Here is a 25,410-nt window from a genome sequence, read left to right as displayed (position 1 = left end):
ACTCACCGAATCGGGGACGTTTTTCACCCCAAACAATGAACCAGGAAACCTGAACGCACCTGACATTACTGCGCTTGTTGTCGCGGCTTAGTGAATATGTTATAAAAGCAAGTAAAATTGATTGATGGTTTTACAAAAAATAAAAGAGCATCGAAACATGAACGTTAACGTTACTTTTCAATTGGAAAACAACATATTGTAGATATTTAGATTAAACGAATTGCCTAGTGTATGACTTCGATAAGTTGGGTTTTAAGCCATCATATAAATCAACAAAAGACGTTTTGATACTGAGGCTTGGTTGGTTGTATATAATAAAGATCATGTTAAAGAAAGCAATGTAAATGCTCAATTTGTACTTGAATATTGTCACATAAATATATTTTGTGTATTGTATAGTTGTCAATACGATTTGATAGCTATTTACGCTGTCCAACTGTCAATCATTGTTACTTCGCGCATGCGCAGAGGGCAGAGCGATATACAATTCCAAATAGACGATTGTATATATATATATATATGTAAATTGAACCGTGATAGATTTCATTCGATTGCGAGGATAAACAGTTTCATCCCCCAAACTAGATAATTTTGTCGGATGAATATTGAGTGTTCGTTCAAGTATTTTTAATAAGTATATTGACTCACAATAGATGGCAGTTATGGGCACTTTCAAGCCCGTTTTTAGTCTATGATATATATTACCAAAAAAGTAACGCGAATATTAACTAGTTAGTTGGATAATTAAGTGGTTAACACGAAACAGTTCGCGAACGTTAACAGGTACTCTTACGGCAGTCATATGCCACCATAGGGACCAATATCATATTCCCAGATGAATATCTATGTACTTATGATACGTATTTTATGTCATGCCTGAATGGGCTAATACACGACCACTAAACGCTAGCTCCACCCCTTAACGGTGGTGCAACGAAAATGAGCTTTCGACACTTCTGTGGTGCAGTTGTGCCCTGTGTTTACTTCTACAAACGTGAATGTGATTTATATTTTATTTGATATTTTTATTAAACGGACATATTTCGAAAATCGGAGAATGTGGTACCGTGTCATTTTTATTGCAGACTGGCTTTGATTTAATCTCAATATTGTGCGATTTGTGGCAGGATGTTGTCTCCCGAGTCGGACCTGTTTGAGAACTGCTAGCTTTTCAAGTACACATCGTTGCTCTCGCACACTGAAAGAGCATTCCGGCGTATGCAAATATAACTGTTATGTTGAGTACTTAAACCGGAACACACACAAAATAACAACTAATAGGCATTTCTTAAAAATACATATGCAAAGTACGCGTGTACTCCACACACTTGAACCAACCTAAGTGCGTTCATACCTCGATAACGACATTAATCCTGCAATTCATTTCTTAAATGAAGTACATAATATAAAAAGAGGATCTCAATTGAGTGTTTATTTAGCATCACATTTATTAAACGAGTTCATTTTAAAACGATAAAAATGAGGCTTTGCCGAGTGTAAGATTATAAGTATCTATCATGTGTTTCCGGTACGGATAGAAAAATCCGACCCGAGGGCACGCGCGTAAGCCGGTAACGAGGCTTGCCGAGTTACCGGCCACGCAGCGTGCCCGAGGGTCGGATTTTTCGATCCGGACCGGAAAAACATGATTGATATTTTTTCTTGCATATCTTAATTTATCAATTTGTGGAAAAAAATGACGTAGAAAACAAACTTTGGTACAATTACACCAAAAAGCGCGTGCGACGTTGTTTACTGACGTCATAGAGCGCAGAAATTTTAAATAACTAAAAATAGCGTTTTTTATGATTAGTTATTTTCAATTTGAATTAAAAGTCTTGCAAACATATATATTTTATTGCGCTTTATTGAAATGGCATAATATATTTTTCTTAAACCATACAATAAAAGAAATAAGAAGTGGCGCGTTGTTGCGCGTGACTCATCTTACATGGGGTATGTAAGATGGGTTTTTCCAGCACTGGTCACATGACCAGAAACACACGTCCGGTATGCAAGAAATCAATATCTGTATTTAATACAACTCTTTATCACTACGCGATATTATGTTGCAGTAATTTAAGCTAAATAAAAACTGCAAACCTGTAAGATTTAAACTGCACGTATTCACGTTTGTTTTCGTTCTTTAAAAAAGTATGAAGAATGTGTTTAAAGTTGATAACTTCCCACTTATAAGCTGAAAAAGGAAAGTGAAAGCTTTAATAATTTGTTGCATTTGAAATTTTAGCATTCCATTTTGGGAGCATATGAGTCTGAAAGAAAGTCAAAATAGATCAATAAACTTAAGAAGATGAATATTGAAAATTGGGGTATTTTTCATACTCTGATCTTGAAATAACCATTACATGTACCTTAAAATGGTCAATGTTGGAGGTAAATTTTAAGTAAAATTTTAGAGAAGTAACATACTCATCCTTATCTAAGAAAGAAAATTGCCACTTTTTTACTGAAATGAAATTTATCGTGGCCTTTCAAGTTATACGCCATCTCATTTTCTCGGGCCACATCAAAGTTAGCCCATCAGTTCCGTTTACATACTTTGCTCATCATTTTGATATGTAACAAAACAAAAATTTACAAAAAAATAACGAACTTCAAGAAGTAAACAGGTTTTGGGTCCATTACATTAGTATTACATTACATTAGTATTACATTACATTAGTATTACATTACATTAGTATTACATTACATTAGTATTACATTACATTTTAAGTGGAAAAGGGCAACAAAAAACCTTATTAATTAGATAAAATATTTGAATTTTATAGTATTTCTTTTAAGAAGTAAATTCAACTTCAAGTAATTTAAAATGTATTTACTGAGGTTATATAGAGAGGAAAACTGCTTGTTTCAGTGTAAGATCGTAATATGTTTTACCGAGTGCTATTATGTTGTGAGTAAGCAACAAAGTGTACTTGAAATGCAAGCAGATCTTTAAATATTCAGAAGTCCGATTCGTTAAAAAAGCTTCTGGCATCACAGATAGCACAATATCTTAGCGAGCCTGCAGTAAAAATATTTTTACAGACTAGAAGTTTAAACATATTTTATTGCATGACGATACATTTACACATTATATGATGATGATAACAACAAAGAAACAGAAACAGTGCAATGTAACAAAGCTTACGTTCATATAAAAAGGACATGCAGAGGGATTGGGCCACGAGTGTTTCCAACATCAGTTACGGCCATTTCCCAAAATGTCACATGAAAAGCAAAAATGATTACGTTGTCACATAAACTATGAAACCAAATGTAATATTTCATGCATTTATATAATGTTCATATACATAGGAATAAGAATAATGTGTCAAATAACTACGATACAAAAGATTTCTAATTAATAAATCGTGTAATGCAATAAATAATAACAGATAAAGTAGAAGTTTAGCTATGTGTAAGAAATAAGATTGAAGAGAGAGAGAGCTAAAGATATCAAGAGAGAAAAAAAGAAAGATGGGAGAGAGAGGTGGAGTGCTCCTTGTGCTTACTGTGGTGTGTCTAAGAAGCGATTACTGTACTTTATGTAGTGGTGCACTTCCGTAGATATTACAACATTATCATCATTAGAGAGGTTAGAAGATCCGAAAAGTAGTTTGTTAGTGCTCAGAGGATGAAATTGTCTAGTGCTACGAAAAAGTATATGCCTTTCGACTATAAATAGTGAGCAGTTAAAGAAGTAATGTTTGGCATGTTCTACAGTATTACAGTGACCACATAAAGAAAAGTCTTTGAGGTGATTATTAAACAAGTCTGAATTGAGATCACTGCAGTTATTTCTTATGCGCGCATGATAGACCGACCAGCGGCGTTCTCCACAGACAAATAACGATGGAACATCAGGCCCTTTAAACCTTTGTTGTAAAATGCGCTTGAAGTTACGCAGGGCACAGCTGCACCACGTGTCGATAGCTCATTCTCTTTGCACCACCGTTAAGTGGTGGAGCTGGCGTTTAGTGGCCGTGTTATAGCAGTGTAATCAAAGCTCGACAGTCTTAATTATTAGCTTAAACTCAACAGTGTATGTAAAGGCAAAGTAAGACAAACGATTGACAAACATTTTACATATGCTTCTATTTGCATTGTTGTCAAATATTTCACATACGGTATTTCAAAGAGGTTGTGAATACGCATATATAAGTGTACAAGGTTTACATACGTTTGAACCATTATTTGTTCATCGCGGTTCGAGATGGCGACCACGGCTACAATTTCGAGCGAGGAATGTCCCATTGACCTCCCGGAGGCTCTGGAATCGACAGGGTAAGTGTATTTTATTGACTATTTTATTAATATAACAATGAGTGGTGAAGTTTCCATATTTCACGATTGCTGTATATTAAAAATGTACTCTAACTTCCAAGTAAGATTTACCATAATTAATAATATTGTTTTAGTATTCAAAAAGGATAAAAAAATGTCGAAAACAATGGTTTTTAAGGATATCGAGTTTAACTTGAGACAAATAAGCATAAAACACGGTATTTCTACCTTATGAGACTATAGTAGACCACAGTTAATCTTTAAACATTCACCAACCATTTAATATTGTTTGCGCTTTCTGCTATTAAGTACACTGTCACAACCTTGTTATCAGTAATTACTTTTTTTTCACAAATGCATTATTTAGTACGTAGTTAAATGTTTATCAGTCAAAGTTGATGTTTGTTATATATGTGTATGTATTAATTTTGAATAAGAGTGTCACTTTAAAGGCGTTTTTGTTGATACCAAACTAGTTTCAGTTTTGGTGTCAAGGGTTTTGGTGGTTCGGAAACCTGTTTCGAAAGTTTTACTTGGAAGTAATAAATGCATGGTTATATGTACAGCTTCAACATCATGATGGAGCTTCGGCGTGCAATTTTCAAAAACAAGTGGGTTTTCGTTAAACAAACGATAAAACTTGTTTTCATTTTGTTTGAAATTGTCAAAACAAATACGCTGTCCGTGCAACCATTACAAAACCAAAACTAGTTTATAACCAACAAACATGCCCAAATGATTAGTTTGTTAAACCAAAATGTATACGTTTCAAAGGAATGGACGGTTTTCTATGTTGACCGGCAGCGTCTCTTTCATGCCATTGTTTTCCTCGGCACCAAAAAGTCTAAACATCTGCGGCTGTTTGCGTTCGGGCTTAAATTGCCGCGGCGTAAATACAATTCGAGATTTTCTTCGATCTTGTCGCTTTAAAATATCTCGGGAATCGTAAATTTACTCCGCCGCATTTTATGAGTTGAAGGCAAAAAGTATTGGGGAATGAATTTGGACGGTCCCAGCCACCATGGTTTTTAGCAGGTTTTGTTGTTGTTGTCGCACGACTGATATAACTCTGAGTCTAATCATTGTCGATTACGCCTCTTGCTCGAATGATGTTGACATGGTCGGCATCCGCTTGCTTTATTTATTACGTTGACAATTGCCATTAAAACGAAGTTCGTGCCGATCATTGAAGCATTTAGTTTGTATACCAAATTATTAAGAAAAGCTTATATAAATTCCTGTCAAGCGTATTTTTTTACGTAAAATGTCACTTTCTATTACACTATCAGCAGACAGACAGGCAAACAGACAGAAAATTTATTCAAGTCTCACTTTTATACATTCATGGGATAAATACAGATAAAACATGCAATAATAATGTATAAAACCACTCCTCATGGAGTTATGAGAGACTATTTGCTCATTAAAAAAAACAATAAAATATATCAACTTTAAAACATGCAATATAACTTAAAATATTCACTAATAAAGATGAGGTGAGAATAATCATTATTGTACAAAACATGCTATAAAACATGTTTATGAATCTGCCTATTTTTCAGTGCATAATTTATTGAAACACTTGTATAAATGTATCTATAAATAAAGCAACTGGTGGTGCATAATGTAGCTACATACGATAGTGATGAATACATCATTTTACAGCAGCGCAGAAACAAAATATACAGAGATCATCGAGTCAAATCTTGATTCTTACACTGAAAAACAATATGCTGATTTTGCACTTTCCTAGCAGTACCTGATGCGACACCCTGTCGCGCTGTGTATTCTGGCTTAGGGGCCACTAAATATACAGTCAGTTATTAGTAAATGCATTCATTGTTGTTGATTAGATGGATTTCCTGCGGCAAATAAAACCAGATTCAGATTCAACAAATTTATTAAGTAGTTTGAACATAAACGTATTCTATATTACACGATCAAATAAAAAAAAAATGATTTTTAGCTCCACTGGCCGAAGGCCATGGAGCTTATGTCGTCACAGATTGTCCGTCGTGAGTTCGTGCGTGCGTGCGTGCGTGCGTGCGTGCGTAAACTTTTACTTTAAACGACATCTCCTCTGAAACTGATAAGCGGATTTTGACAAAACTTCACAGGAATGTTCCTTTGGTGGTCCTTTACCAAAATTGCTCAAATGGTTCCGGTCCATTGCACAATATGGCCGCCAGAGCTAAAAATAGCAAAATCTTTAAACGACATCTCCTCTGAAACGGTTCGGCAGATTTTGATGAAACTTGACAGTAATGTTCCTTGGGTGGTCCTTTATTAAAATTGCTCAAATGGTTCTGGTCCATTGCACAATATGGCCGCCACAGCTAAAAATAGCAAAATCTTTAAGCGACATCTCCTCTGAAACGGATTTGCAGATTTTGATGAAACTTGACAGAATTGTTCCTTGGGTGGTCCTTAACCAAAATTGCTCAAATGGTTCCGGTCCGCTGCACAACATGGCTGCCAGGGCAAAAAAATAGAAAAACCTTTAAAGAACATCTTCTCAGAAACCGATGATCAGATTTTGATGAAACTTAACAGAAATGTTCCTTGGATGGTCCTTTATCAAATTTGCTTCAATGGTTTCGGTCCACTGCACAAGATGGCCCCCAGAGGTAAAAATAGAAAAACCTTTAAACGACTTCTCCTCAGAAACCGATGATCGTATTGCAATGAAACTTGACAGAAATGTTACTTGGGTAGTCCTTAACCAAAATAGCCCAAACAGTTCTGGTCTGCTGCACAACATGGGCACCAGAGCTAAGAATAGAAAAAAACGTTAAACTACATCTTCTCAGAAACCGATTATCAGATTTTGATGAAACTTTACATAAATGTTCATCGGGATGCCCTTTAACCAAAATTGCCCAAATGGTTCCGGTCCGCTGCACAACATGGCTGCGAGAGTTAAACATAGAAAAACCTTTAAGGACTTCTCGTCCGCAGTCTTCACGAAAAACATTTTAACCTACTAGCCAGTTGGACTAGCATAATGGCATATTTTACTAGTCCGAATGACAATCTAGTAGTCCGACTATTTTGCCACATTATAAAACTGTATGCTTGAGGTAAATACCTATTTCAATTGAGCAGCTTGCAGTTTGAGTAAACATTTCTTTATTATGATGCTCATGCAGTGATAGGGAGTGACATCCTTCTGTTGGGAATAGTGCTCCTTGTTTTTCAGAACCTATGGGTACTATGTAAAAACAAAAGGCATCTTGCTTGAATAGACTGTAATAATATCAACATGGTTAGAAAAGAAATGCCATGCTTTAATAGCTTTGATTACATTTTACTACTGAATTACCTCCCTTTAATAGAAAAAAAAATAATGTCTTAATTTTTCACGTATAGCATCTTTAAATAATTTTTAAACAATAATAATTTATGAGTAAACATATAAGCATAAAGTTCTCACAAAAAGATCAATTTAAAAACCTTACATTTATACATAGGAAAGTATATATAGACTGAACATTAATTTTCGTTTAAGTGACATTCTGAAAGTTTATGAAACAGCTATTTTTAGTAACTTAAATGGCCGAAAAGTGTAAGTGAAACACCAAGTCGATTCTATCTCGTCAGTTCTTGTTCTGGTTAGATATTTGCTTCATAATCTATTCAGATTAAATGTTTATTAATTGTTTAACTTTTAAGCATTATTTTGGGTCGATATTTATAGTTTAAAGGAAAAACTTATATCTTAAACAGCGACAACGTGTCGCGAGTGGCAAAAGACCCGACATCACATCAGAAGTGAAAAAAAGATGGTCTTATGCAGGACTAAGTGGATGCGTGTTGAATGCTGCTTGTATAAATATATTTTGATAATCAGTAAGGTGGTCTTTGCTTGAACCTTTTGGCCAGTGGAGCACAGGCACTGATGTGCCTCTTGTTTTTTTAAATTATCACTATTAATAATCAGTATTTGACACATAACATGTGTATTAAATATTGTTGAAAATAACATTGAGTATGGACAAAATCATATTAAGCAAAATATTTTATTCTCTTTGCCACGAACAGAGACATATCAAATGATAAACATGTACATTGTACATTGTTAACAAAGATAGTGCATGAAGAAAGACATATAAATAAGCTAGAGTTACATTCTTAACATTTAGCCTTAACTACATGAAATTGATGATGGAACAATATTCAGAATGTTATAACGACGTTCGAAGCCGTTAGAAATAAATTTGCACAAATTAAGTTGAATAGAATAGTTCATATCTTGCAGAAGGGCAATGAATTTCATCATGCTAGGCCTAACAATTTTTTTTTCGTTTTTAACACGTACTATGAAAATCACCAAATACATACAGAACACAAACAAAGTGAAACTCATCTTCAATATCACCACTATTACATATATTGCAATAGCGTTGATTATGAGCAATTATATTGTTACCATAACGCCCAGTTTGGATACGTAACTGGTGAGACAAAAGTCTCAATTTCGTAAAAGAAAATCGATACTTTGAAGTAAAATTATCGAGATATACTGAATGTTTGAAATATATTTTAAAAAGTTAATAAGCACACAAAACCGGTCTGATACTCATTGAGTTGTAACAAGATTGTTTAAACGGATTAATACGTCGTTCTTTGAAAACTAAATAGAAAAATTTCACATCGACACAGCTAGGATTCATCCAAACATTGAAAAAACAAGCTGAGTTTCGACTAGTTTTACATACCTAGCCCTCTTACTAGGCTTCAGCACACAAAATAAAAGTATAAGGGCTTATCGGGTCTCCCTGTCTACACCCTCTTCCAATTTTAAAGAAATTTGACAGAAACCATTCATTTGGACAGCAGTTTCAGTTTTATTCAGAAACAAAGAAATCCACTGAATAAACATTGGTCCAAAATTAAAGAAGGAATTTTTTTTTTTTAATAACATTAAAAGACAAAGTATCGAACGCTTTCCGAAGATATACCACCACTAACAAACCAGGTGTATTATTATCCTCAGTGAATTTCATCAATTCATATAGTAACCTAGTATTTTCACCAATATGTCTTCCTTTTATAAAACCAGTTTGGTCTTTTGCAACTATGGTTTGATATAAACAACTGATATATATTTCAGTTGATCTTAAAAGTCATTTAATGCCATTATGTAAAAGTTTTGTAAATTGGCAAAGTGCTTATAAATCATTAACCTGATTTGACTATAAAACAGAGTTGTTAATAAAGTGACGATAAGGGACCATTTTTACAGGTTTAGCAAAATATTTGCGGGTTTGATAATTAGATTGAGGATATATAAAAACGAGTGTATATATTTCGTTCTGTGTGGAAGTCAAGTTCAAGTTCATACTATACTAGTATGTTTAAATTCGTCTTAATGTATTTATAAAATGAGTCTGCTCAAATGTTACGCAACTGAATAATAAATAAACAAGAGCCGTCGTAAGACAGCGCGCTCGACTACGCCGCTTTGACTTAGAATACAATAACGATGTAATAATACCAAGTTTGGTCTCTTTATGTCAAACCTAACTAAAATTATTCGATACATAAGTCAGGGTTCGACACTAACGGTAGTCCGGTAGTCCGAGACTACCAGATTTTTGGTCGGACTACAAGACAATTTAAGTCAATAGTCCGTCGGACTACTAGAAGAAAGTAAATATCACATCAGTTAATTGAGCATAAAATCTTTATTACGCTTAAACTTGCGTAAAACGTGATGTCAAGAAGCTGATTATCACCGGTAAACATTCATCGTAAAGCTTGCCGAAGATGGCCGAGCAGTTCCGGACAACGTGGACTGTTTTCGTACTCTATGGTGTGTTTTAATCGTCAGACATGTGCACCTCTGCCAATGTCAGCGAGGTAGATTTGGGACCAAGTGGCAGAATTTCTAAATCCCTTGCATTTTCAGTCAAAAACAATGAAATATACGATGTAGACAAACACTTGACGGTTGTTACTATTTTTAGATTTTCTGAAAATACTTCATGGTTATTATGGTTTAGGGTATTGCCAAATGTCGGTGTATATATATTAAGCAAACAGAAGGAACATTATGCCTGGCTTATGAAATCTTTATAGGGCCATAATTTGTATTTAGGCTTAAACGGAGTTATGTTTCTTGTTGTAAGATGGTCGTAAATAATTTTGAATTTTATTAAGTGCATTTAATGAATGGTATAGAAGTTTTTTTTTATTAAAATCCCAACTTGCCCTTAACTTTTACTTGCCTAAAACTTTGACCTAAGTCAATCAGGGGTCATAACTTGTATTAAGGATATGGAGTTATGTAACCTCATTTGGTCAATTGAATGAAGGGTATAGAAGTTATTAAACAATATCCCAACCTGCCCTTAAAACTTTAACCTTAGTTCCATAGTCAATCAGGGGCCATAATTTGTATAAAAGATATTATGGAGTTATCTAACCTCATAATGTGATGGCTCTGAACATCTGTGTGAAGTATTAAGTCAATTGGATGAATGGTACTGGAGTTTTAAGTGAAAATCCCAACTTGCCCTAAAACTTTAACCTGCCCTAAAACTTTTATTTAAGTCAATCAGGGGCCATAACTGGTATTAAGTATAATATGTAGTTATGTAACCTCATTGTGTGATGGTCCTGAACAACTGTGTGAAGTATTAAGTCAATTGAACAAAGGATATAGAAGTAATTAATAAATATTCCAATTGCCCTAAAACTTTGACCTAAGTTCCATAGTCAATCAGGGGCCATAATATGTGTAAAGAATAATATGGAGTTATCTAACCTCATCATGTGATGGCCCTGAACAACTGCATGAAGTATTAAGTCAATTGAATGTAGGTATTGGACTTATAAGTGAAAATCCCAACTTGCCCTAAAACTTTAACCAGACGCCGACGCCGACGCTGGGGCGAGTAGTATAGTCCACCTATTATTCGAATAGTCGAGCTAAAAATAAAGTAAAAAAATTCAAATAAATTGTTCTTGCACTAATATCATACTTATCAGCTTTAGCATCGATTGCTTAAGTTTAAATGTACCAAAAACTGTACTTATTGTGCTTAAAGAGCAATTGAAAAAAAAACATTTACGTTTAAATATACCTAGGAGCTCATGAAGCGATCGAATAGTAATATATATATTAAATTAATGTCAGACTAAAAATACACACCAGAAAAGGCCTTCTTATTTCAATGTGATGAAGGGGCACCAAATAAAAGCTAAAAAGGACCAAAACCGTATGCCTCAATTGTTTTTTATATAATTCTTGTTCATTAACGTACAGTATTAAAAGGTTCATCTGATCTGATGTGATCATCATGTTCAATTGATATTCAGAAGACAGTATTAACAGTATGGAACAATTATTTTGTTAATACTACGATATCTGTATAACTTTTTGAAAACTTTCTATTTAGTTTTCTCATTGTACATAAAATGTTCGAAAGGTTCTTTTTTTATCACCAAGAAAATGATACTGTTCAATTGTATGTTTATTATTGTAACGAACCGATACATGTACACCGTATTTCTTCCATGTTTTTAGATATCTAAACGAAATCTTTCTTTACATTTTTAATTTACTAACATCATTTTGAAGTTGTTTTTTTGAAGTGTATATTAATAAAGTATTGTGGAATGATGCCTTTTCCTGTTTCTTGTCTTTGTTGCCCATGATGAAGAGTTCACATGTGGGCAAAACCGTTTAAAATTATTTAAGTCAACAACATAATGACATCAACAACAATTACTAATTACACACCATCAACAATAAATAGTTCATCTTCTTTCCCTTAGCGTTCAAGGTCTAATGACACACCATCAACAACAAATAGTTCATCTTCTTTCCCTTAGCGTTCAAGGTCTAATGACACACCATCAACAACAAATAGTTCATCTTTTATCTCTTTATGTACAAGGTCTAAGATGTAGAAATAAACGTATGCGCGTTATTCAATGGCTAATTAATCACAACGCTGTTATTGTCTTTTTACAGGAAACACAATTTACAGACGATATTGAAAAAAAATATTCGGGATGACTTTAACGATGGGGTTTTATAAACAGTAAAGGTGAATCAGACAGTAAAAGCTGATCTTAAAAAGTTAAAAATGACCTTCAATATAAAGTATTAGACCAAGTGTAGGACTGTTATTGTAGATATATTTTGCTTAATATCGACGTACTCAAAAATACCTATTCCCTAGTAAATATATATTCACATAATAACAAAAAAGGAAAACAACTAAGGTGAATTGCCCAGGAGATTTTTCTTTATTGTACAAAATAGGAGACCCCGAAAACCTTGAAAATTGGCGTCCTTTATCTCTTTTAATTTCGACTAGCAATTCTAGCAATATGTATGCAATTAGTTTTATCGAAAATTATATTAAGGATAGGAATATATTATGTTTTAATATCAGAGTAGTCGATTAGGTTTATTTAGACAACAGCTACCTCCAGCCGGCCAATCATAGGCCTGCAAAAGTGTTTGATAAATCTCATACACAACTGTTTTTCTGTTGGATATTTCAACTGGTAAATCTCGTGCAAACCGTGCACCTACTTATGTTACAAGGACGTTCTTAATACTACAGAAATGTTTGTTTCCTGTGCTTTCCTGACATTTTTCTCATACAAATATATGGTATCGGACTGAGAAACGAGCAATACACTTTCTGTTGTCTAAGTCGGTTAGATCACGAGTAGCCGTTTGATATGGAATTATCAACTCGCTACAGTAAAAATGCCGTTTATGTTTGATTTTCTGACCAAGTTTGACTTCAAAGATTTCTTTATAAATTGGTTGAAACCCTTTATTATAAAATAACATCCAAAATAGCAAATAATGGATGGATGCCTGGTTCTTTTTATCTACAACGGGGTGTTCGTCAGAGCTTCTCTATCTCTGCTCTACTTTTCTTTGGTAGTTGTTGAAGGTTAATCAACCACCTGAAAAAATGGGATACATATGAATTTATAAAAGTTGACAAACAATACCTAAAGGCTACCCAGCTTGCAGACGACACTACCAACTGTTATAGAAATAATAAACATATTTGGGAAACATTCAGGTCTAAAACTTAACAAGACAAGAACACATGGCCCTTGGATAGGTTTATCGAAAATCTAAGATATCGATATGATATATGATATAACAATTATAACAAAATACGTTTAATCCATACAGTATGTGTCTATTCTGGAAAAGATAAAGCTGAATGTGTAAATCTAACCTAAATTGACAAACTTGAAAAGTGCAAACAGCTTATAGACGCATGTTATAAATGGAAGCTTTCACTCTTTGATAAGACATCTTCTATCAAGTATTTTAAAATATTCAAACATATATCTTGCAGGCTAAACCCGGTGATTGAAAAGTATGAGCTCGCTCTGTTACTCCTGGTTGGATTCGTCGGGTTCTCGCTACTCGTTGGGTTTGTGTACAACGCTATCAGGTAGGCTGTACTTAACACGTATTTCATGTACATATATGCGAACGCTTAATTAAGTGAAAAATAAACTAGAGAACGAACAGACTTGTTTATTGTATCTCATTCGATTTCTTAGACCGCACTTACAATTCGTTAGAAATTTATTGAAATCATATGAGAAAGGTCAATATGGTAACACCAACTTACAAGTTACTATTTTGATTAAAAAATGTTAACATTTCTTATTTTAAAACCACATGTACTTTTAGCGCGTTTCAATATTGTTAAGCATTTTTCAGACGTTACGTGTTTAAGGACTTTCATAACCTAGACGTCGTGTTTGACGCCGGCGGTAAAGTCAGTCTCAGCCTTACGACTGTAACCGTGACGTCACAGATGTTATGGCCCGCTGACTTCCTCCAAAGCCCGACAATTGCCAGTAAGGTATGTATGTATGTATGTATGTATGCAGTACCCGAAAAACTTATAAAACCTTCTATAAAAACTAGCTATACAAATAACATCTGCTTATGATGTGTGCTTAAACTTCCGAATGTATATCTCTATTATACGCATTTAACTTTGCAAATATATACACCACAGGTCGGAATTGGCGGCTCCCTGTGGTACACCATGGCCATCGTTCTATCCGTTCTTGCGTTCGCCGCCCTTTGCGTGAAGCTGAAAACCAGAGCCCCGGGCGCAAAAACATTTCCCCAGGTAAGGAATCAAGAAATGATATAATGAAAGCTAAAGGGACAAGCTCAGCTAACAGAAACGTACTGTGGTCTTGTATAGATATGACAACACAGCCAGACAGGCAATCAGCAAGAAACACACAAGACAACACGCACTTTGAGAGCAAAATATCGTTTATAATGAATGGCGGAAGTTACTTTTTTCTGTATTTTTTTCATAAACTGATGCTGTCATGTTATCATGTATTAAGGTCTTTGAATATAACTTGGACAATCGAAACTTTGTAACCACCAGAGCAGACACAATAGCGACAGTCAGCGTGACCGCCTATGCTGTTAATCCTTATTATACCGGCTTACTGAAAACATTTGTATCGTTCGATTAAAGAAGAAATGACTATGGTTCGAAATATCTGATATGTAATAGGGCCATCGCGCTCCCACGTCTATATTTATTGCGCAAGAATTAAAGCGTGGTATTTGTTTGTTACATTTTCGCATCTTTTTAAATAAGTCAACTGTCTAGAGGAAACAAAACGCGATATTTATCGTTGCATCTGCGAATCTTTTCCCATTGACTATCGAGAGGTTTAAATATAAAGTACTGTACAAGTTGAAAAAAACTTGATGCATCATTCTAGCAAACAAATATGGCATTTTTTCTTACATATGATTTTAAAACGCTTAGAAATGCATTCATAGCGAGAGAATTTAAATGTGATAATCAACGTGTAAACGACATTTGTATAATGCGTTTGTGGAAGAACACTCCGTACTTTAGAGTAAAACTGATTATAATAATAGTATGTAGAGTAATTATGTGAAGTCGTGAGTTTGCAACAGTACATGACAGTGCACGAGGGTCACGTTTGAATTACCTCTAGGTTTACGTAAACCCATATCTTATTTAAAGTATAAGCGAAGCGGAGTGAGTTAGCTCGTTTGTATGGTGGCATAAAACTGCCGTAAGTTTTTTGATCTACTTTTCCCACCTCAGATAAGGAGATCCAAAAATTTAACCATGCTAGAAATTCTTATCTTGCCCACGGGCAAAGATAAAACAAGTACCCGTATGGAACTCCTTATTAATAGTCATCACATTGTAATTACCTCCCTTGTTGAAAACTGTCGTCTGTAGCATCATAGAAACCTTTTCTTGCGGCAATATTTAGAATGCTAATTAATTATTTCTCGCTTCAAATGTCACCATAATAAAGTTTTCAAGCACCTTTCAAGAAATAATGCTTCACTCTCCTCAGAACTATTTAAAGACCGATTTGACTATTAACATAATCTGAATCACTGCGCGCATATCCATGACAAAGACGAATTATCACATATCCATACGCATTTATTTTCACTACGCTCAAAGGAGTTCCAGCAAAAAATACAGTTTTACTTAATTTTGTTTAACTGAGGTGATTGAAAAAGCATCTACCATAGCCTCTCGTGTAAGATAGGTTCATCCCAACCCTACGCTCGGGTCGGGATGAACCCATCTTACACTCTTGGCCATGAAAGATACTTATATTCTTCCACCTCTGATATTTATGGTTTGCGAATTCCTATTAATAAGTCACTTACTAACTGGTTAACTAGATAAGATTTGGGGCCAACCGTCAAGGGCATGGTCAGTAGTTGTTACTAAAAATAGACATAAAGGTTGAAACTGAATCACACAAGGAAAGCTTATGTTCTTCTGTCAATCATTGAAGGCCTGTATTCATTGCATTGCGGCGTTTCTTGTTTACTTTTTTATTTTACTTATTTCTGTTGACAGGCAAATATTACATCATTCTTTTATTCATTTCTAAGACAAAGCGGCGTTTAGTCGAGCGCTGTCCTACGACTGCTCTTGTTAACTGGGGTATTTGTGGCCATGTATTGATCGAAGAAAAGCAAAATTATAAAGGCTTTTTTTAAACACATTTTGATTTTGAACATATAGTACTTATTGGGGACCGTCGGGCAATCTCATTGGCTGTAAATTTACATTGTATTCTAAATAAGATACAAGACTTATTTTGATGCAAAGCATCAAAGACGCCGCGATTGTTTTTGCAAAATGACTAAGAGGTCAATTTTTTTATTAATAAAATAAAAAATATGTGAATTACATAAAATAAATGAAAAAAAGTATTCCAGATATTGTTAAATTGGTATATCACATGTCCTGTGAAATACTTAACCTAAGATAATGACTTTCGTTAGTAAATGACTTAAGATGTTTTATGATTACCAGCCCAGGAGCATATATGAGAAAAGAAATTGAAAGTTATTTTAACAAGTTAAATGGTATTCATTATCAAAACTGAGCAATAGAGATTAAAATATATTTCACATAATTGTATACTCGACACTTAGCAAGAATACAATGGTCTGAATAAATAAACTGTACTGTATTTAGAGGTCTGTTAAAAGTACAACAGGGTCCGTTTTACAGAAGCATCGTAAGCAGATACTTTCAATTAATTAGAAAAAAATATGTATTTTAAAAATCATAGTAGAACTTCAAGGTGGTCTAACTGCATTAGCATAGAAATAATAGTAATGTCCATCTGTCTATCTAAATTTAACCACAAACACCCTTTGTGTTTAAAGTCCCAGTTCCGGTATCTTTTAGAAATATAAACTTATCGAAATGTATGTATATCCAAATAACCTCTCTTAACCTTTTTGATAGTTTATTAAATGTTTGGTCAAACATTGCATTAATCGTAATAACAAACATACCATTAAACCGAAAGTATTGTTTTAAATTAGCGCGCACAACGTCACTACGAGATTTGCATATCACATGACTTTCTTAATGCCAAGATTACCATATTGCTAAAAACTATTAATTTTCATATTCTAATTAAAAAAAAAATGTTTGAATATTTTTTAAACAAAATAATCATACTTACACTTTTATTTTCATAAAACATTTCAATTGAAAGCTAAATTATAGTAATTGAAATAAAGGGATGAAATAAGACAATGATACAGCCATGAGTATTGCATCGTTTGGTTACGTACATACATTATATCATTCATACTGTTATACGTAATGGATTGTCATTGAATTTTCAACTTTACCCATTTAATAAAAATCAGATTATTTAAAATATGCAAAACATTCTTCGAAACTTTTTTGCTGAGCTTTGATGAATCGGGTCCAACAGCTCGTAAACCAAGCTATAAAACCCCCGTAGCTTACGAGTTTGGGGACGAGTTATTAAATACTAATTATATATGTCCAAAGGTTTTTTATAACGGTATAAGACATACGTTTTTTGTATCTTGATATTTTCTTTAATCAGTTTATACAATTATTTGTTCATAAAGGGTTTCTCATCAAACATATTTCATTAGTTCATTTTACAATAGTTATGTTGGCTGGTCCATTTTGACTACGTAACCCCCCATGGTTCAATATTGAAACCTATTCCAAACTGACGTCGCGTTTTCACATTACGTCAATAAGTCATAATCCGTGACTTTAATTCTCATTGAGATTCTCATTGGTAAACAAATGTAAATGGAATATTAATAAAATAAGATCAAATCGAGATTTGGAATATTACCAGCGCTTCAATGCTTGAAACATATGAACCTATAATATTACTCTATATTTTTATATATTTATTTTAGATAGCGTATGCTCGGTTTGGTCGGTGGACACACATAATGTTCTGCTGCGTCGCCCTCTTCACCAACCTCGTCATAATCGCAAACCTTATATTGGCTGGTAAGTCGCGCTCCTTTATAATCTAGTGATGGTCGCAAACCTTATATTGGCTGGTAAGTCGCCCTCTTTACCAAAGTTTTGATAGTCATAAGTCTTATAGTGGCTAGTGTGTCGTCCTCCTGGCCAATCTAGTGATAGTCGTAAGTCTTACACTGGCTGAATAGTCGCCCTCTTTATCAATCTATGGATTATTGCAAGTTTTATACTGGTTGGTAAGTCGCCCAATCTAGTGATAGTCGTAAGTCTTATAGTGGCTAGTATGTCGTCCTCCTGACCAATCTATTGATAGTCGTAAGTCTTATACAGGCTGGATAGTCGCTCTCTTTACCAATCTAATGATAATTGCAAGTTTTATAATGGTTAGTTTGTCGCTCAATCTAGTGATAGTCGTTACTCTTATACTGGTTGGTAGGTCGTCCTCTTTACCAATCTATTGATAATCACTAGGGGTTTTATTGCAACTCGTAATGTAAAATCATGATACATGCAGCTGTATCCTTAATGCGTGCTGATGGTTTCAAGTCGATTTTATTACTTTTAAATGTTGGTCATAGTTTATATTTGCTAAACAAGCCACAGAGACAGTTTAAAATAATAAGACTTATCTCAATGTTATGTTATATTCAGGCAAAGCTTCGATAGAAGTATTGACGAAGGATTCGTCGAATGAGTTTATATGCCTCTTGCTCGCGGTTTTGTTCGGATCCTACTGCCTTGTGGGAGGTCTTGGAACCACCTTTTATATCTCCTACTTCAACACATCGATTATCTTCATCTCAACCTCCATCTTCATTCTGAAAATAACATACTTCGCCGAACCGGAAGTTGCAAACATTACTTCTGCCGAGAGTCTACACGCTGCAATGAGCTGTCTACAAGGACCTAAAGGAAATGCGCAAGATTCGTTTCTTACCTTTAGGAGTGAGTCAGGAATTATATTTGGCGTGGTGACGCTTTTTATGACTATCGCCATCATTTTCTGCGACCAAGCCAATTGGCAGAGCCGGATCGCAGCAAAGCCGTCGGAGGGAATGGTCGGATTTCTGTTCGCGGCTTTTCTGTGGTTTGCTATCCCGACATCCGTGTCATTTGTGACTTCGATGACGTACAAAACAATGAGCTTGCGGAACGGTACCAACCTTCTTGCAAATGAGGACATCGATCAAGGTAACATTGTTTTCATATTTGAATACCAGCCGGACTTTATCAAGAAAAGTTACATACATGTCCAAAACCGCGATATTCAAGTAACCGTTCTAATTTTTTCTCAAATTTAAATGTTACGACTTATATAATATTAACATGGCCAATTTAATTGCTTTGCTATTGTATTCAGGTTACATTTCGCCATTGGTAATACAGACGCTTCTTGGATCCGAAGGCTGTTACCTGCTGCTGACGCTCATCACCATGACGCTGATGTCAACCGGAAGTGGGGAAATTATGGCCATATCGTCCATCATCGTATACGACATCTTCAAGGCGCATGTCACGCCATTCCGGTTAGTCCGAAAACTCGAACTGTAATGAGTCACCCAAACTTGAATCAATCTTGAGAAATAACTAAAACATGTTGAATACAGTGAGCAGGCTTACGAGTCTTATTCATCAGAGGCTCGACCATGCTAAATCTACACATAACATCGTCGCTCTGGTGTAGTCCTTAAATATTCGTTCTTAATTCAACGATAAAAGTATCTCAGTTTCCCAACGATTAGGGCAAATTCTCATTCCCTTCGTTAAATGTTAATACCTGAAAATACGCATTTTGTCTCATAACATTTCTAAAACAACTTGATCGCTTACAATATAAATGAATTGGGCGACCTGTTTCGTTTATCATCAGCACTTCTTTGGCATTTCCTCCAGCAAGAATCTAAACCCAACAGACTGTCCACTGTGCAGTCATTCGAAGTTGGTATCCGCTTTCGACGGGTGCCAGTGTCCACCAGCTTTAGACTGCAACGAGTGTGGAGAAGACGTTAAGCGAGCGTTCGTTGGCGGTCAGGAGCCTGACTTCCGGTACAAGTGCTCTATTCATGGAAAGGTAATGAAACCTTGCCGGTTTATGTGAAGTTTACAATGATTTTTTGCACTACTTTTTGACAGACTTAAAGCTGCACGTTTTTTGTTCGTCTTGGAATAAAGCAATCTTTGCTTAAAACAATTTTCGGACGTAAATATTAAAAAATGCGATCTGATATTTTGTCAGCAGTATTATTCTGAGGCGCAAAAATTCAAAGACAAACTTAAAATACAAAAGTTGTCATAACGGTTCATCTGCGAGAGTGCAGCTTTTATAAACCGAACCTGTTATTTGTTTACTTAGGCGACGTTTGGTGCTTCTTATAAATCACTGATCCTGAATCTGTTTGACTTTGTTTCTTATCCAGTACCGTCACTATGAGCAGCAGCTGCTACGTTACAAGTCCTGGGCCATGATTTGGGTGATCGCTGCAATTGTGCCATTTGGACTGGCGATAATAGAATCCGGTATGAACCTGAACTGGGCGTTTATGGCTGCTCAAGTCTTCATAGCTCCCTTTTTAGTGCCACTCTATCTAACCATCGCGTGGGCGAGGGCAACAGACACAGGGCTTGTCACAGGTACAAGAACAAAATGCACTATTTCTGTCTTGAGTTTATAAATTCTGAGCAATTTAATCATGTGAATAGCAAGTACATTGTCTGTTTAATCACTTAAGTTACTGTCATTTCAATATGTGTTTTCAAATTTCAAATGTCTATGTTTAGTATTCCATTTTTAAGAATACTATTTGACTTTAACAAAGTATAAGACAAAATGATAATTTCAAACGTTTGATTGTTTATAAAAAACTAATCTTTCAGGCAGTTTGGCCGGGTTGGTTTGTTCCGTAAGCGGGATGTTGACTTACGCCTCAACGTACCCAGGTGGACTGGGGGACTTTTTCACGAACACTGCACAAGACTACAGCATCTTGACGGGACTGCTAGCAGGATTCACTGTCTCAACGTTGGTCTCCATTTCCATATCGTTATGGACCTCGCGAAACAGAAAAACGAATATCAAGCGTGAACTGAATGGTCGCATTGCTAAAGACGAGGGGGGTAGGAGCGCGACAGAGGAAAGCACTGTTGGGTCGTACGATCAAATCGTTGATGGTCACCTTGAAATAGAATGGGAAAAGACAATGTCGATAGACAACCCTCTCAATCCGTATAAACTACTTTACAGAAAGGAGCTCACATCTATAGATGCGTGGAAGAAGCCTCTCACAACAAAACACATGGAGATCATCTTTCGGCGCGCAAAACTTTATTCTGGAATAATGGCGGCCATAAGTTTTACCGTGTTCCTTGTTGTGATTCCTGCGCTAGCATTGAGCCAGGAGGTTTTGACGGCAACGCAGCTGGGTGCGTGGATCTCCGTCTGTCAGCACTGGTGTCTGATCGCCACCGTGTTCGTTGTCCTCGTGCCTCCGATACAAGAGGGTATCCAAATATGGCGCCAAAAGCAGGAAAATAAAGATAATTCGGTAACGACCGTCGTAACAAAACCAGACGAGAATGGAACGGCGACTGAACAGTTCTGATACAGTACAATCTACTGTACAATAAACTCATGAATAGGACATCGCAATGGTTGTGTATGCAACTGAAGGGAAGTGTTCACAAATATAATGTTGGCTACAGTTTGTTCAGACATCATTTGTATTAAGTTACTTTACTTATTCATATGCACAAACACCAATCAACAATTTGCTCATTTGGATGCCTAAAGTCATCCATTTCAAAAGCATTACTTACGCGTTTTGGTAAATAACTCTCATGTTAATCACTTTTATTATTGTGACAAGCATGGCTTTCACAGTAATAATTCTATCGATGTCTGACCCTTAAACTCGCGCTCGGGCAAGGGCAATTCGGCGAGTGCTCCGATAAGATTGTTAGTCACATTACGTGTGTTTAGCATAGTACACAGAAAGAATGTAACGCTGGTTAGTGCTACCCTGGTTCTTTAACGGGCAAAAGTGTCATCTGCCGAGCACTGCCACGCGGGACCCCCATTTAACGTCTTTCCCGAAAGTATTTTAGTGGTGCAGCGGGGAATCGAACCTGCGACAATCAAGTGTTACCACTAGAACACGTATCCGCCACTAAAACCCCTTAACCCGTGGACGAGTCCCTTTAATACGTTCAAAGCGTATATGTACTTACGCATGCGCAATCAGTAGTGAGCCTCGACAACGCTTGATGTGCTATAAAATGAAAGCGCTGAAAGCTTAAAAGGCTGTAGGCGCGAAAAAGTTGACAATTCTGTTCAAATTCAATAAAAATTGAATACAAAAATATATTTAAAGTGGAGCAAACTGTAACCAATATGTGCCTGTCAGTATACGGTCAATCGACGAACCTTTCATACAATTAGCTAGTTTCATAACAGTAACTGATAAACCGAAATGTACAACTAGTATGATATAAATGAACATTGCTTTCATTTCGCAAGTTTATTGCTAGTGTAAAGTAAATGATATGAAACGTAATATTGGCTGAGGACGTATTGACCATTTAGTAGGTTAATTTAGTAAACACATTCCCATTTTCATTCGGAACTCCTCGGCCATTTTTTTTTCAAAAACAACTTCGGATGTATGCAGGTACCTCAGTTGAAGTAGTTCGTTAAATTTTGAATTATATCATTAATTAAATGTAGTGTTTAAGAGTTGTTTTATTGATCTAAGTTTAAATTGATTGTCATTTAATTGTATTATTGCAAACATAATTAAGAATCCCAAGAGTTAAGTCACAAAATTTAACTGCTAAATAAAATTACTACGCGATCTACTTGCAGCGGACTGAAACGAACAACTTGTTGAGTATGAAAACCGTCCAAATACATCAGAGGTTGTTTTCGATAAAATGGCCGAGGTGCTCCGAATGTCCCATTTTCTGCTAAATTATCTATGATTATCTGTTCTTCTCGTTTCTAACTAAGATTTATGTAGGATTCTTTGACTTGCTTTCAAATTCCTATTAAAGTTTTTTTTTTAATTCGAACTATTTTAAACCGCATAACACCATACGTCCCATTTTGTATCTCCGGCGCATTAATTCTGTTAGCATGTCATGAAAATAGTAGATCTGACGATACCTGGTTTCGATTCGCGGTACTAAAGCATGCAGGTGGCAGACAGGATAGCCCTTTAGTTTACGCTTTTATAAAACTTCATTATTTACCTGTAAAAAGCATTTCCAAGATAAGCAAAGTTTAATTTGAGGTTCTATTGCAAAAAAAGAAGAAGATTTTAGAGCTCTTTCAAAATGGTCCCCCCCCCCCCCCCCCGTCAAAATCATGTGTCGCGAAAAGCCTTTTTTACATCTTTTAATCGAAATCACGTGTACTTGTCTGTCTTAACAGAAATGAGCTTGTGAGCTATCTTGTGACTGAATTGTTAAAAAAATGGGATACATTGATAGTATTTTTCTATAACAATGAATTGATGAGGGATTACCGATTAATTGCTACTGTTAACTATTTTATAATTCTGTTCAAAGGTGAATGAATCATGATTATCATTCATACGTCTTGTATGTATTTTTAATCTTATGACATTGACATATTAGTAATTTACACATTATATAAATAATATAAGACTTTTAAATCAGATTGATACACTGAATATAATAAATTTCTTTCCATTTTTACACAGATGCGTATCGGAAGCATGTTTATTGTTATTAGCCAGCTACTAATACGCATGTAATTTGTGTTTGAAAAATCCGAATTAAGCTATATTTGTATGAAAAACCTATGTTTCTGTGATTATATGTATTATCTGCATTATGTTCTTTTGTGATTCACTTATCATTCTTCAAATGACCAGTGACTGGAAATGTATTTTATATTTTCTTACATTATTTAGTCGAATTAATTTTATATACTAAGAAAGTATTTTAACAAATGAACGAACACGACTTCATCGGACTGGTAAATCTGTTTATTTCATAGAATATGTAGACATGAAGCACATTATTATAATATGTAAAGTGAATTGATACATAAGAAGAAATCCACAATATATATTGTTTTACATTACAGCACTTGTAAGCAAATTTGAATCAAATAAATGCACGCAACTGTAATAAAATGTAGTCTCCTTTGTTTCCGTCGATTTTTGACATCAGTTCGTTCATTCTTTAATTGAAAAACTGAATAATAATTGTTTCTTTAATTCTATTTCACAAAATAAATTAAAAGGGCGATTTTCTCAAGCAATTTCAGGCAGGTTTTGATCAATCAGATAAAGCATATTTTATAAAAATGCACTCTGTGACCTTCAACATATTTGATACTTTAATTCAGCTTTTAGAAGGCAACAGCAGCCATGTCCGTTACTTACATGTTGTTAATTATGAATATGATGGCTATTTCCAAAACATTTTTACCAAATATACCCTTGGGAAGTCATTTTTCCTGAAATCCGCTGGAGACTAGACGGCCTCACTGGCTAAAGCTACAGACAAATGTAACAATGGCCAGGTCTGTATTCAAAAATGAGGGAATGCAAAGCAATGAGTTTTTTTTTCGATTTTTCTACATTGTATTTCAATAGTTCCCATATCGGAACGGTAACAGGTAGGCGGAGCTCAATCGTTCAATAACTGTTTATCGTGCAATAAACTACAACGCTTTTTACTTACACCGCATGCTAGTTAGTGAGTGTTGCCCTTGGCAACATATGATAAAAAACATTTACCCCACCCAATACCCTAGTGATCGGAAATATACACACTCGCTGAAGCGCTCTTGGCAATCTTCAATAACCCGGGATGCGGGCGTAGTAACTGTTACTTAACCTTAAATTATCCGACGTCGATCGGAATTGTAAATACTTCGTTCTAGTTGCCTTACCTTTGGCTTCGATAAACAGAGCAGAACAGACTTATTAAGAGTGTATATACATAAATCATTACGTACTTTATTTAGTACATCCACGATGTACTCATGCAATTATATTTTAAAAGTCAAGTGAATGTACACGGCAAGTGCGTACATTTGAATTTCATAGACAAGGTATAAAGTGCATGTACAGTATCGTTGTTTGAGATATCTATACACATAGCCACAAATTACGGCCCCTGATTGATGGAACTTAGGTGAAAGTTTTAAGGCAGGTTGGAATATTAATTAATAACTTATATAACCTTCGTTCAATTGACTCAATAAATATCCCAACCTGCCCTAAAACTTTAACCTAAGTTCAATAGTCAATCAGGCCATAATTTGTATAAA

At 35.1% G+C, this 25,410-nt stretch overlaps 1 protein-coding gene across 1 annotated transcript; it reads left to right on the top strand.

Moving 5' to 3' along the window:
• Positions 1-4,073: 4,073 nt before the first annotated feature.
• LOC128228337 (uncharacterized) lies at positions 4,074-24,245 on the top strand. The gene is made up of 10 exons (XM_052939597.1): positions 4,074-4,287; positions 13,632-13,730; positions 14,006-14,150; positions 14,310-14,426; positions 18,038-18,134; positions 18,762-19,301; positions 19,471-19,636; positions 20,004-20,181; positions 20,528-20,741; positions 20,985-24,245. The coding sequence occupies exons 1-10, from the start codon at positions 4,217-4,219 to the stop codon at positions 21,707-21,709; spliced, it is 2,352 nt and encodes a 783-aa protein (XP_052795557.1). The 5' UTR covers positions 4,074-4,216; the 3' UTR covers positions 21,710-24,245.
• Positions 24,246-25,410: the final 1,165 nt, after the last annotated feature.

Source organism: Mya arenaria, chromosome 3 (genome assembly GCF_026914265.1).
Source record: "Mya arenaria isolate MELC-2E11 chromosome 3, ASM2691426v1".
In the NCBI taxonomy this organism is placed as follows: Eukaryota; Metazoa; Mollusca; class Bivalvia; order Myida; family Myidae; genus Mya; species Mya arenaria.
This window is presented reverse-complemented; position numbering and strand designations above follow the sequence as displayed.